This window comes from Pan troglodytes, chromosome 4 (genome assembly GCF_028858775.2).
Source record: "Pan troglodytes isolate AG18354 chromosome 4, NHGRI_mPanTro3-v2.0_pri, whole genome shotgun sequence".
Taxonomy (NCBI): domain Eukaryota; kingdom Metazoa; phylum Chordata; class Mammalia; order Primates; family Hominidae; genus Pan; species Pan troglodytes.
The window spans coordinates 159,022,641-159,037,773 of NC_072402.2; the positions used below are offsets into that span (position 1 = coordinate 159,022,641).

The window sequence follows — 15,133 nt, forward strand, 5'->3', positions numbered from 1 at the left end:
TGCTATAGATTTTACAGCTAATACCCTTCGAAAAATGATTTTCTTGAATTGACTTTAAAACTTCTAACATAAAACATTCCTGTCTAAACAATATACTGCTTTAGGGATGCTACTGCATTCCACATGGTACAGCATGTAGAACACACACGCTAGCATCACCAATAAGTATGGGGACTGCAAATTTTATTTTAAAAAGTAATATTGCCTACCACTTATTATATTTTAATATTTTATTAATATTTATCACTTCCTGAGTGCTTACCATGTATTGAGGACTATATTACCCTCTTTGCACATTATCACAATTATGTTCATGAGTAACTTTATAAGAGAGGAATTAACCCTGTTTCACAGATGAGAAAACTAAAGGGCCAGAGAGGCTAAATTTTTTGTCTACTGTCACCCAGTTGTTAAATGGGAAGGTAAATATTGAACTTGAAAGACTCTAAAATATTTGTTCAGAACCATTGTTCTAAACCATGACTCATGATGTCTTGATTCTTACACATGCTGCTCAAAGAAAATGGAGAAACAACTTTGCTAAAGAATATTTAGACGACAAAGATATTATTTTTTCAGTACCTCAGTTTCTCATGTTTGAAAACAAGAAGTTACGGGGAAGCTATCCTGCACACTGCCAAATGTGTAGCAGCAACCTGGGCCTCTACACACTAGATACCAGTAGTAAACCTCATCCTATAGTTTTTACAATGAAAGATGTCTCCAGACAATGCCTAATGTCCTCTGGGAGAAGAAAATGACCCTGTTTTGAGAATCACTGAAAAATACTAAATAATCTCTGGTATCTTTTTTGTTCTCTCATATTCCATCACTTGAATGGTAGGGTCTACCTTCAACCAAGAGGATAGGCTTTTCACCACTATGGGGTAACTGCCTAGTGAACTTTTCTCTATTTCCGTTTTAGAACTATCTGAAGCTCTGCAGGTTCAGTTTGTATAAAACCTCCTACCTCTAGGTCTTAACTTTACCATTTAAATGCAAATTGGTATAAAAAATAGGGTAGATGAAAGTGAAGAGATCAGATGTTATCTTATTAAGTCAGCCTTTCATTATGCAATTGATTTAGACTCATTTTGAAGTCCTACGAGATAGCATTATTTGTTTATTTATTTATTTATTTATTCTCTTCTCTAAGACTACTATGTCATGAAAATCAGAAAATAGGTTTAGAAAATACTCTTTCATTTGACAGCCTGAGAGAACCATAATGGTAAATTGGAATCTATTGGCAGATTCCAATAAGTAAAACCTTGGGTGTGGGAAAGAATTTGACAATTTCCTAGACCCTTACAGTTTTTTGGTTTCCAAGAGCCATACTTAAAATTTGCATTGTTGCAAATATCATCTTCTAAGCAAGAAGTGCCTTGGATTAGAGAAGAGTCTAAAACCAAATATTAGACCTATGGATATGTGAAAAACATTACTGAGTTAGAAGCTTCCATATGGTTTGCTCCAAATACAACTCAATGGCAGAGATTATTTATGCTTTTCTATCCTTGGAATTAATTTGAAGTTAGAAATATCAAAACATCAAGGAAATAATCAGCTTTTGTTATAATTAATAATTCCAAATGGTTTAAGAGGATTGATTAATGTTTTCCTAGTCCCATCATGATGAACTATTTATTGGTCCAATATTAGACACTACTTCATAAACAGTATTTAGGGCAGATATGAAAATAAGACTTTTCTTTGGCTATTGCTAAAGGTCTAAATGTGGCCTCTGGGAAGATACATATACAAGTATTCTGTTAGTGCAGCAAGTGCTATAACAGGAAGCCAGGTGAAGTTTAATATTGAGAGTAAAGAGAGCTGGCTCTACTGGGACTACCATCAAAAACCTTAAAGTGGTGATTCTCAAATTTGGATGCAGATTAGAACAACTTGGGGAACTTTTTAAAATTGTGTTGCCCATGCTTTCTCCAAGAAAATCAAATCAGATTTTCTGGGGAAGGGACCAAGGCTTCAGTATTTTTTTTTAATCTGTTCAGGTCATTCCATTGGCACCCATGATTGAAAACTACTGACTTAACAAATAAACAGGGTTTATAGTTTTGTGGGAATCTTTGACCATGTCTGACTTAAGCAAGATGGTGGCCTCATATAGTCAAATGCTGCAATGATAAGTGGTATATGTGCAAGGCATTGTCATTTAAAGGAGAAAATTATTTGTCTTTTCCCCCCTACTCTTCTTATGTTCTTCTGATTGCTTCAAAGAAAAAGTCTCAGTTTGTTGCTTAGTGGGTCTGTAACACATCTGTATACTTGCTTATCTTTCCTTTAAGTCAAAGAGAATGCAGATTTCAGGGCCAGAGACTTCATCTAGTATAAATTAGAACTTGATATAGTTTTTTAAATTTGTTACTTATATATTTGTAAAGCTATTGTCCAGCAAGTAATACTGACTGAAGCAACATTAAATTTCCTTTTTAAATAAATTAGGTGAATAAATTTAAAGAATGCATAAATAATTATAGGTACCATACTCATATGTGAGAAAGCATCATAAAGGTCTTCTCATGTTTGGTCACTCCTCTTGTTAATGGAAAGGGCATCCAAATCTTGTGTCATGAGTTTGGTCCTTAATTGTGCTTCCATCATTAATTGTTTGTGTGCTTTGGGGAAAATTACCCATTCTCTTCCCTGGGCTTGGTTTCCTCATTTGCTCAACAAGGTCATCAACCTGTATTGCTAGCATTCTTCCATGAGTTTAAGAAGCAAGGAGGGCTTGCCCTCTGAATTTACCTTGTTGACATCCAGGCGCATCTTCTCATTGTTGGCACTGGCAGCCTTCTCAGCTGCTTTCTTTTGGCGTTGGGGCCCCCTCCCAAAGAAGATGTAGTTGACTAGGGCATATTCCAGAAGGGCCATGAAAACGAAGACAAAGCACCCCATCAGGTACATGTCAATGGCCTTCACATAGGGGATTTTAGGGAGAGTTTCCCGGAGGTGGGTGTTGATTGTGGTCATTGTGAGGACAGTTGTGATTCCTGAAAAAAAATGGGAGAGTTAGAGTAATAATGTTCCTATCTCTTTTCTTCTTTCTTAATAGCTGGAAAGGTGATCTATATTCATTTTCTCATTCATATATGCCACAATCTATTTATTGGGCCCTTACTATTGCATGCCAGCCCTAGGATAGGGAATGGATATAGGTATAAATTAGCTTACAGTGATCACTGAACGTTTGATCCCTTCTTTTAATTAAATTTTTGTATTTATAGTTATATATCTAGTGCGGGGTTAAAACGTGAATTAAATGCTATGATAGGCACATGTGTAAGGTAAGAGTTCAGAATATGGAGAGGACTCTAGGTCAACTTTCTGATGTGCCAGGGATGAGGTTAGGAAATAGAGACTTTTGAGCTGATTTCTGAAAAATGAGTGAAAGTCACCCAGGCAACCCAGAACTGGGGGTCAAAATTCATTTTTGACTTATGGGGACTGCTGGTGGAGAGAGCTTTTATATCAAGGTTGGATTTGGGGGAGAGTACACAGTCCATTACCATGATCTCGGAAAAATCATTGTGGGTACATTGCAAGACAGGATGGGAAGAATCGTGAGAAGACTGGAGGTTAAGGGCCATGCAGAGAGCCTAATGGGAGAGTTTGAACTTAAAATTAAAGGCAATGTGGAGCAGGGGCCAGCTTCAAGCAAGGGGGCAATTTGCATTTAGAACAATCACTGTGGTGACAGTGTGGATGATGGGGAGAAGCAGGCATGGCAGGAGTAAAGAATGCCAGTTAAGAGGTTTTCAGAGTAATCCAACTGAATGATGGAAGTGAAGTCAATTAAAATAACAGCAAGGGTACTGAAATTAAAGAATACATTATACAGGCAATATCAATAAATGATTATAAACATCTGGGAATTCGGAGTGGAGGGTAACAGAGAAGCAGGAATCATAGCCCTCATGTATATGGATCGGACAGTTAGGCATATAATGCCTAGATAAATAACACAGATGCATTCTAGGACTGCTTATGGAAAATGTGACACTGGGTCAGGCTGTAATTGTTTGTCCTGTTGAGTTGGTATCTCTGACAGTGGGAAGTAGTTTCCCTCTAAGCTGTAATCGGAAGGTAAATGCACTGAAAGTCCAAGGTCCTGAGTATGATAAAGTCCAGCTTTGTAGCAAAATAGTGATGTGAAAATAGACAAAGCTCAGAGGTCAAGATCACACAGATGGAAAGTTGTAGAGTTGCCATTGGAATGAGAATCTTTCTGACTCAGGAATCCAGGCCCTTAAACACTATCCAATAACGCATCCTGAAGGTTAAATTTCATTCCTATGATTTTGGGGGGACACAGTTTTCTGATTTAATTTTATCTCACTAGTAATAATGTCATAGTTTCTATTTTGTTTTTATACTCCACCAAGAAACAGCTACAGAAGAAAAAAATAAATCTGAGCATTTGATTCTGAGCACGCCCATAAAACCTTGGTCTTGCTTTAGATACAGGTATCTTACATTTCTCATGTCCTCTTTATAGCCGTCATTTTGAGACATTTTCCAGTTTCAATTTTCTCTTCATCATTTCAACTACGGATGATCCTGTATCATACGTATATAATAAAACTGACATTGCTGATTTTACTACTTATCTAAATCTCATTTTAAAGTATTTCTGAACCTAGTAATAAATTGCTCACATAAAGACATTTTAAAAATGTCTTCTAAAAAGTTAATGAATTATTTATTGTTCCTGTAATAGATACAAAAAAGACATGTTTAAACTTTGGAAAAATGGGATATTTGCAAATTTTATTCCTTCTTTCATTCAGCAAATGTTTACTGAGCACCATTCCCCATGCAAGACACTTCAGATATAAAACTAGATATGGACCTTTCCTCCATGGATCTTTCATTGCTGAAGGGGAAAAGGACATCACACCACTAAGAAAACAAAAGTTATAACTGTGGTTAGTCTACACACAGGGGAGGTCTATGGTACTGCAAGTGTATATATCACAGGTGCTTGACTCAGCCTGAGAGGTCATTCCTTCTCCTTCCTCCCATCCTTGAGCCACATAATTTAATCTTAACCCAGTAGCCGAAGTGATCCCTTTAAAACAGAAATCAAATCATACCACTTTTATGCTCAGTCAATGGCTATTTCATTCAAAATAAAAGCAAAGCCTTTGTCGTGGCCTACCATCCCTTTGTAATAGCCCTTTTGTGATCTTTTAGGCCTCTTTCCCTAACATTATCTTTGCTACTTCCCCTGAACTCACTTGGCCTCATTAGCCTCCTGCTGACACTGTTGGTTTGTTCCTACCCAGGGCCTTTGCAGTCATCTGGAATATTATCACCCAGGTATCCACATTGCTCTTAATCTTCAAGTCTTAGTTCCAATGACAACTTCTGAGTGAAGTCGGCCCTAATTATTCTAAACTGAACTTCTAGCAAACCCATGCCCCCTTGCTTTATATCCCTCTATAGATTTACCACATTGTATAATTTATGTGGTTATTAAATTTATTGTATATCTTTTACTGCTAGATATAACTTTCAGAAGACTGCTGTATCTCCAGTGCTTAGTACAATTAGCATATATTAGGTATTTAACAATTATTTGTTGAATAATAAATGAGTGGCTCTTCTAAGAAAGTAATGATTGAATTGAGATCTAATGGTAAAAGTGAACAATTCAACATTTTAAAGGGAATAGTCAGAATCCACAATAATCAAGATCGTGTAAAAGGCCATAAATTTACTTTATCTGAAGTTAATAACAAAAATGTTCATGAAATGTAATTTATTCTCCTTTTGTGTTTGTTAGAAAAAAACAGCATAAGATGAGAGATGCCACAGATTACTTCTCAATATTCTTACTTTGTTGTCTCCTGCCTTAGTCATGCTACTCTGAAATGTTAACAAGACTTTAGAATTCTTTCTGCTTATCCATTTGCTACACACAACATCTTCTTGTCTTTCATGCAGAAAAAAACGTAGAAGGGAGGTCTTCTTAGGTAAAGAAGCACAGATACAAATTGAACAATTATGCAAGCAATACTATATGAAATATGTTTCAATAAAAATATCAAACTGATGGGACTAATCTCATTATCAACAGATATACGGTTAACTAATACTGACATGAAAGAGCTTTACTTCGTGTTTAATTGATTTAATGCTGAATCAGATCACCCAAAGTCTCATAGCGAAACTCTTGCAGTGTGAGAGGTTCAGTTGCGTCATGCACCACAAATTTCAGGATAAGGAAAACGCGTGCATGCGAACACAGAAATGTACACACAGAGTCAAAATCCACAAGCAGTAATAAAATGTCCTACCTAATGCCACCCTTGCAGCTGAAGCATCGTAATTAATCCAGAAGGAGACCCAGGAGAGGATGGTAATCAGGATGGAAGGCATGTATGTTTGCAGGATAAAGTAGCCAATGTTTCTCTTAAGCTTAAAGCTGAGGGATAACCTGGGATAGGAACCTAGAAAGGCAATTTTAGAACATCATCATTATCAATCAATATTTATAGGATACTTTTCTTTAAAGGTGCATAAACAGTACATCTTCTCTCAGTTCAATTTTAGCTCTTAGTGAAGGACACTTTCTTCTGCAAAAGTAGTCTGAGAGCCCTGAGTTTCTAATTACCAGGAGTTACTCAGTGTGGAATGCATCCTGTACTCACCAGTAATTAAAAGAATTCCAGCTCTTCCCTACTCAGCCTCATAAAGTGAATCAAACATACCCCTCCTCTGTAATTGTTAGGACAATTTGGGACAGTTCTTTTTTTCATTCTTTCAATTGTTCCTTAGTAAGTTCATCCTGTAAGTTTAATCTTATGTGAGAGTGAGGCTGCATGTTCTGGTCATAGTAAAAGAAAACTCTTCTCAAGACACAGATTGCAGTTTAAGTCTGTGATCAGTGGTGATGTTTCAGGGAACGCAGGTTTTTGTAGGTTTTCATGTATATGCATTCTTTTTTTAAATAGTTTCATTGCTTCCATTGGAGTTCTAAAAGTACACCTTACCAACCAAAAGGTGGACACCCATTGCTTTTGAGCAATATTTGTGGGAGATACAACTAAAGAATCAGCTTCCTAAATTTGGGTTCCTTGATTGGATGACCTGGGCAATTACCCTTTAATAAAACAAGACAAATAACAGAGCACAGTCTTAGACTATAGGAAGTTCACATGATAAGTAGCTTGGAGAGGATATTCTCATTGTTTGGAAGAAAGCCTTGTTTAGTTTTTGGAGGGCTAGGCTAAGTGTCTGAATACGATAGTAAGAATATTCTAAGTAGGAACTTCTTTCCATAGATTTTTAGGAATTCAGCAGACCTCAAACTTAGGAAAAGTTTCTGTTTGTCGTTGTTGTTTTAAAGTTAAAGGCATTGTATTTTTATCAAGTCACATAGCTTTTGCCTGAAGTGGTTTGTAGGCACAAAAAGTATGTGACTTCTTAGCAAAAGGGCCATTACAGTATTAGTTATTTCTGTGCCTGTGGGGTTTATTTCAATAAGAAAAATATAAACAAGGATATCCCTGTGGGTTGAATATTTTTTGCCTAAATGAGTGTCTAGCAAATGATTGCTTTCCTCAGCTTTATTGCTACAAAAATGCAAAAATTTTGCTGATGAAATCAAGTATGACCATATAAAATCTCCATGCTGGAAGGGTGAAGATGGCAAAGGCCTCAGGATAATCTTAATACCTGAAACAGCTTTTAGCTCACACAGGAGGTGAAACTGTGTAAAGGAATTCTTATCCTTTGAAGAAAATGTGAATTCCTCCCGTTGTCTTTGGAGAATTTCACGTGATCAGACTTGAATGAACTGCAACTTGGGTCTCCCAATCATAATCATAATCAAGGGGTTATGGTCAATTCTGTGAGATGTATAATGTTATAATGTTGGGGAACAGCTCTGAGCCAGGTCTTTATTTCTCTTCCTGTATTCTTTCTAAAAATTAGTTGCTTCTCTGGCAAATAGGATACACAGAGATGATCCTCTCAGCTCTGCTGGGGTGGCCTCTGGAAAATAATAGTATGGGTCCCGAGTAGAACAATAGACTTCATGGGAAACTGAGGGTTTTCAGTGGATTTGTCTTGTAAAGTCATGGTGCTTCCCTGGGACAGAACTCTAATGTAAGTGAACATGTTTAACAAAATACGGTGAAGATTATTTTCCCTTAACACTTTTCCATGATACAAACCTGTGGAAAAAACAACCTTCTTGGTGATAAGTTTGTAATCTACAATAGAGAACTGTGGAAGTTCAATTTTCGTTACTCCTGTTACTGCATTATCATCGCCACGCCAGTAAAACTCAATGTCATCAGTTGTGTATCCATCTGTGAAAGGAAACATACACACGCACACACACAAATACAGAAAACAAAAAAAACAGACAAAACAGAAAAAAATACCTGTTTAGAAGATGACCTATATAAATAATATAAAGATATAGCTAAAGGCTGCTATGTGTTTGGTATCATACTAAACATTTCAAGTCTACTACTGTATTTAATCCTCATGACGATCTCATTAGGGTAGTATAATTAGGCCCACATTAGACTTACAAAAGCTTAGAGAAATTAACAGTATAGATTCTCATGCAACTAGGAATAGTATAGTTGGGACTTCATAATAAAATAGGAATAGGTGTAGTTGGGACTTAAACCCAGGTTTACCTGATTAGGAATCCCATTCTATCAAACATTATCACATTATCATATAACATTATCACATAACACTAGTTTTTACTTTATGAGAAGATAAAATAAGAGAACAATAATTTAAAGTATTAGTATAATGCTGATTATCAAATTCTCCCCAATATAAAATATATGAATTACAATACATTTGAATTTCAAGTCAGAAGAGAAGTGATTACAAAGAAGAATCATCTGTTCAATATTCATGTAGTTGATTTTCAAATTTGACTTTGTAGCATATTTAGTTTCAAAGAAAATCTTCCACAGAAAAACTCAAAACAACATTAACTCCAATCGCTTTGAGGAGTAGATATAAATGTATAGTGTACATTGGACATGCACAGTGCATTTTGGAGGCATGCTTCCATTCATTCCACAACTATTTATTAAACACCTACTATGCATATCAGGGCACAGTTGCTGGGGATGAGAGTCTATATAACAAAGACATATTCTCTGTTATTCATGATACTCTCAATACACAGGGTGGAGTATAATCTTAAGAAGTGAGCACACATATAATCCTAGCTAGTAAGCAAACATATAACAGCAATGAATAAGCACATATTAGATTGTAAACAGTGCTGTACAGGGAAGTATGCCATAAAATCCAGTGAATATTAATAATATCTTACAAATTCACTCACCCTCCAAAAAAAACCCAAATAAAAAGCATATGTCACATTCCATGTGAAGAGATATCACATTTATCTTTTCAAAGAACTTTTGCATCTGGATAGTTGATTTTCACAAGTCTGGGAGACAGGCAAGATGGACATTGTTCTGCCATTTCCAAAAACAACCCAATAAATGTAAAAGACTGCTTAAATTCTTTGCCTTTTGACATGTGACTAGTCAGTGTGACAGAGATGACAAGAATACCAATCCTTGAATCTTAGCCCCAGATGATTTTCAACAAACCACTTCTCTTTTCTCCAAAGAGAGGGAGTTCAATCTTTAAAATAAGGTAGAAACAAATGTTTTTTTTTTCTTCAAAGAACTAAGATACCTTCAATTGGAGAATCTACATCAAACAGCACAGCTCAGGCTGTATGGTTTAGCTTTTCTAGAAATCTACAGTTCCCTTTATTCATAAGAGTAGCCATCTTTATCTGATGCAGAACTACAGTTTTTTTGAAGAGTTACAGAGCATTTGAACTTCTAATACCACAACCGAAGCCTTCCGGATATAGTTAATGATTTTTAAAAGGCTTCTTTACTTGCAAACACCACAAACTATATTGAAATCAAAATTGTAGAGTTTTAACTGATTATACATCAGCAATATTTTATTAGTATGATGTAACGTAGAGCCATCTGCTTTGCTATAAATTCTTTTTTTATAACTTTCATTTAAAAGTAAATTTCAGGGCCAGGCACAGTGGCTCATGCCTGTAATCCCAGCACTTTGGGAGGCCAATGCAGGAGGATCACTTGAGGCCAGGAGTTCAAACCATCCTGGGCAACATAGTAAGACCTTGTCTCTATGAAAAAATAATAAAAAATTAGCCAGGCATGGTGGTACATGCCTATAGTCCTCTCTACTTGGGAGACTGAGGTGGGAGGATTAAGTTCAGGAATTTGAGGTTGCGGTGAGCTATGATGGCACCACTGCACTCCAGCCTGGGTGACAGAGCTAGACTCTGCCTCTAAAAAATATATAAATAAATACATAAAAGTAAATTTCAGACTCATGATTTCAACGTACATTCTAGGTATTAAGTGAATTGAACAGTAGGCAAATTCTCAGAAAAGAGCCCCTCGCTTCTGTATAAAATTTTCTACCCAATCCTGAGACATGAGATGCCTATCCCATAGGATAACTGTACTTTTCCTATGATTTCAACTTTCCTAATATGGTGACAAAATACTCAGTCTGAGGCTCCATGTCAAATGTAATCCAATTTCTTATCAGTTCTTTATCCATATCTCTCAGTTATGAAATAGTTCAGAGACAATGACAATCCTACCTTTGATAAACCAGTTCAAAATAACAAAATGACTACAGCTCCTAGAATTGAACTAAGTACTCAGAAATGCACTGTAAAATTTTTTATTACATAAACATGAAAAAGGTTATTTATGAAAAAAGATGGTAATCATTTCCCATGAAGTTATTCTAACCAAGATTCTCCTTGGTTTTCCAAGATAGTAACTGGCAGCATGTTATAAAGTAGCAACTGCCATTTATTACGTTAGTTGGTGGTATACACTAAGCACTTTGTTAACTAGACACCAACCCTTTCTACAGACAGCTAAAGCCTCTACTTCAAGGATACTGGGTTTAAGATGCCCAAGAAACCAGTAGAGATTCTTATTTAGCTAATCAGGAATTGGCTTGGGGATCTGATTTTCTTTTTGATAAGCATTCCAGATAATTCTATTGTAGGTGACACATAAAAACACTGAGAACCACTTGTCTAGCAAATGAAAAAGATAATGATAGCAATTAAAATAAATGCTGTTATTTATTGAGTGATGTTATTCATTTTACTAGGAAGTCTATTAAGCACTTCACTTCCATTATCTCATTTAATCTTCACAACAATCATTTTATAGGTGAACAGTATTTATACGCATTATTTGAAATAATGAGCCCTGATACTGCAAGTTACTTAGTTTTGTCTTTATCTCATCATTGAGAAAACTAAGATTCAGAGAGATTAAGGACCTTGCTAAAAATCACACGTCTGGCAAATGATAGAGTAAGGACTTGATGCCATATCTATGTGACTGACCTCAAAGAAAGCATTTTTTTCCCACTGCATTCCCTGCCCCACCATTAGGACATAAAAAATACATGCTATGTTTAAGAAATGTCCATTTTTTTTTTACAAACAAATGCAGCCATCTTCCAAAGAAGAGAAAAGAAAAATGAAACAGTATTTCTTATATAAGGAACTAGGTCTAAACTAATAGAGTATATGTGGTCCTCCAGGTTTCTTTCCTCCTAATCTTCCTCAGTATTTACCTTCTTTTATCCATTGCGATAAATATTATAACAGAAGCTTATCTGTAGGCAGAGGAATGCGAATGTCTATAGCATTTCAACCAGGTTATATAAGAGATGCTGATTAGTTTTCCAACAGCAGAAACATTACTAGGAACTGCAAACTTTTGGCAAAATGACAGTGTTTGCTAGGCAATGCCTCGTGTGAAGTAGGCACTCAGTAAACATTATTAAATTAATAAAACAATTATTTAATGCACATGTGACTTTGGGCTGGTGTTGGTTTATGTAAATGCTTTCTCCAGATGTTTATATATTGTAAATGATCATGCACTGCATTTTTATTTCTGCCTCTTGCTCTTACCATAGTGCTGGCACACAGTTGGCACTAAATAAACATTTTCTGAGTGAGTAAAGAAACACCCAATAAAGAGAACTCTTTAGAATAATTCAAGGTTCTTCACTATATATTTCTCCCTATGTATTAGTTCATCCTAAGTTACTGCACATCTCTTTGTCTTTTGTTTCTCAACCTGTAAATTGCAACACTAATATAATAATAATGGCCACTTCATAGAGCTGTCAGGCAGAAAAAAAATGTAAAATGCTTAGAACAGCATCAGCAGATAATAACAAATATTTCAGTTGATAGTTATTCAAATAAGAATTATTAAAAATGAATGTAAAACATATTTTATGTCCCATTTTGTGGTTATTAAGTGAATACATACAATTTGCACAATGGAAAACATAGCTGTTCAACCACATTTATAGAACTCTCCAACGTTTTGGAAATTGCTAATAAGAAGTTTCAAAGTTATTTTGATGTTTTGGGTTTTGGAATCTGACACAATAAACACCGCACTGTATTTACTTCTGGCTACTGCCTGTCTTAGAAAATCCAATCCTCTTGACTTTATTTTAGGCTAACCAAGAATAGAAGATTGCAAATGGAAAGCAAATGTTGCTGTTGCATCATTGGTTTCTGAAGACGAAAGAGCAACGAGCTCCATGACAGTTCCAGGGTGGTCAAGTTAAAAGCCAACTCAATATACTATGTAGGATGAGTTTAAAGCAGACCTTGTTTTCTTCTTTTCTTTGGATATTCTCTGGAGGAATATTTAGCAGTCTCTCAAAGTGATTAAAAACTAAAAGAAAACATATGCAAATATATATGACCTGACTTTTACAGCTTTCATAATAATCATGAGTAAAAAAAAAAATTAGATTTCTTTAAAAAGATATCAGAAGGAAATGCACTGAAGCACTTCATTAATGTATTGCAAATTAAACTCATCATTTATATTTTATTCATGGGATTCCAGAAACTGAGTCATTAAATAATTTTGTATTGTTATCATCAAAAACATAAGACACATAATAATTCAGAGGGCCTATAAATAAACTAAAATACAAATTCACTGGCATTCACCTGAAGAAATTAAAGCAATATGAAATGTTACAAGCCTCTGATCAGGAAAAACAAATATAAAAATCTATAAAATATATATCTATAAGATATGAATGGTAGATACGTTCTCATTGAAACATTGAGAAAAACATGTATTATATGGGATCTAAGAAATAGAAATACCATTTTAAAACATTTACACAATAACTAAATATGATCTCACAATTGTGACATTATCTGATTATATAACATGGCATTTTAAAAAGTTATTTTCTCTCTTTACTGTCAATCTATATATTTTGTTATCTACTAAGTCAATATTTCATTTTAGAATTGTTTTACTGTGCAAAAAATCTGAACCTGTGCCAAGATATTAAACAGCAGGAACCAATGAGAACATTTAGAAGAGATGAATTAATGCCACTATTTATTTTTTCTTTTTTTTATATATATATATACTTTATTATTATTTTTTCTAGTGGGAAATTAAGGTGACTTATTGTTCTCTCATTACTTTTTTAAACTTTGTTTCTCATTTGGATTGGTAAATATTCTAGGATTGTATCCAATATAACAATTGTCACACAGCAGTTTCTTTAATCTGTTAATTTTGTCATCATAACCAATTGGCAATCAATGAGAACTATGGGTCAATGTTATTGCGATAGTTCACACTAGTCATGGTGGTTTCAGTCTTTTAAGAACCATCTCAAAATGTGCATAAATTTAATGTGTACATCACAGCATTTTATGTGTACATCACAGCACTTTTTGAATAAAATACCTCATCATAAAATAATTTAACACATACCCTCCATTTGTATCTAAAATGTTGTATAGTTACTATTATTAGTCTTTAAATAACTATTAGTAAAATTTGATTTCTGTTCTGAGAAACACTAATCTGTAATGCGCTTCATGGAAAAGGGTTACACAATCAATATATTTGGGAGTAACTACACATTTTGGCTCTCTATTATAGAGTCATAAAACATTTAAAACAGTAGTTTAGGAAAACCTGCAATAAATAATCTGCTTAATTTTACTTACTCCTGGAATATTCCAAATTAATTTAACCATATACATTTTTTAGCATATAAAAATACCCTCCCTGGTATAATCATTCCATAAAATACTGGATCACAATTATTCACACATTTTAGGGAAGCCATACACAGTGCTATTTATTTACGTCCCCTCAAAAGCCAGGTAAGCACTGGAGAAGACCCACAGTTCCTCAGAACCATATTCTGATTTTTAGTGGGTTAACCATTTTTCCCTCCAAAAATGTTTCCAGGAGAGAAAAAAGTTGCAATAACATAGAGATAGAATTATCTTTTAATGGAGCAAAAGAGACAAATATTTCAGGGAAGCAGCATGATTGAATGTTCAGCCAGAAGGCAAGCATTCTTCTCATGACTAGCTTGAGTGACCATAATTAGAAGTCTGTCAGTCCACCGTTAGAATGAAATCCACTCCATGCAGAGGCCTGTATGCTCTGCAAAGGTACAGGACTGAGCGCAGTCAATGCCAATTAGAGTCACTGGGATCTTTCAAGAGGCAGAGACAGACACACACTTCTCAGTCATAACTCTTTCAACTCAATATCGAAAGTGTTCCAAAGACACTCTGAGTGATTGCTCTGACTCCTTAATTGCATCTTATTCTTCACTCTGCTCTTTAGATGAACTGCTAGACACACATTTTTTTTTGCTGTCAAATCATTTCTAGACCTCAAGTAGCTCAAAATAATCAACCTAGGGTAGGTCAGGCTTGATTATCTAGTGGCGTCTTAGTAAGGACACCATCAAGTAAGTCATGGTCCAGCATTCATCCTTCATCAGAGATGACCTATTATTTTTTTGTGCATGTTCAGTGTTTTGAATTCAAATCTTACGATGTAGGAGAATAGGAAATCGTTAACAATCAAGTAAAATGTCAGATTGTGGGTTTTAAAGACCATATATCTATTAAAATTCCAATGCAAAACTGTGTATTTGTTGTCTTTGTATGGGAGCAAGGTGATCTGGTGGCTGTTTCTACAAATTTGGCTCCACGATGTGTTTCTTA

The 15,133-nt window shown here is 35.0% G+C and overlaps 1 protein-coding gene across 5 annotated transcripts in view; it reads right to left on the minus strand.

Annotated features, from left to right (window-relative positions):
• GABRB2 (gamma-aminobutyric acid type A receptor subunit beta2) overlaps window positions 1-15,133 on the minus strand; it is a 260,076-nt gene that overhangs the window by 39,365 nt on the left and 205,578 nt on the right. For all 5 annotated transcript variants that reach the window (XM_063811655.1, XM_016954152.4, XM_054684759.1 and 2 more), the window contains exons 7-9: window positions 8,202-8,339; window positions 6,321-6,473; window positions 2,767-3,011 (exon numbers count right to left, since the gene is read on the minus strand). In XM_063811655.1, the coding sequence (XP_063667725.1) occupies window positions 2,767-3,011; window positions 6,321-6,473; window positions 8,202-8,339 (536 nt within the window). The remainder of the gene's footprint in view (window positions 1-2,766; window positions 3,012-6,320; window positions 6,474-8,201; window positions 8,340-15,133) is intronic.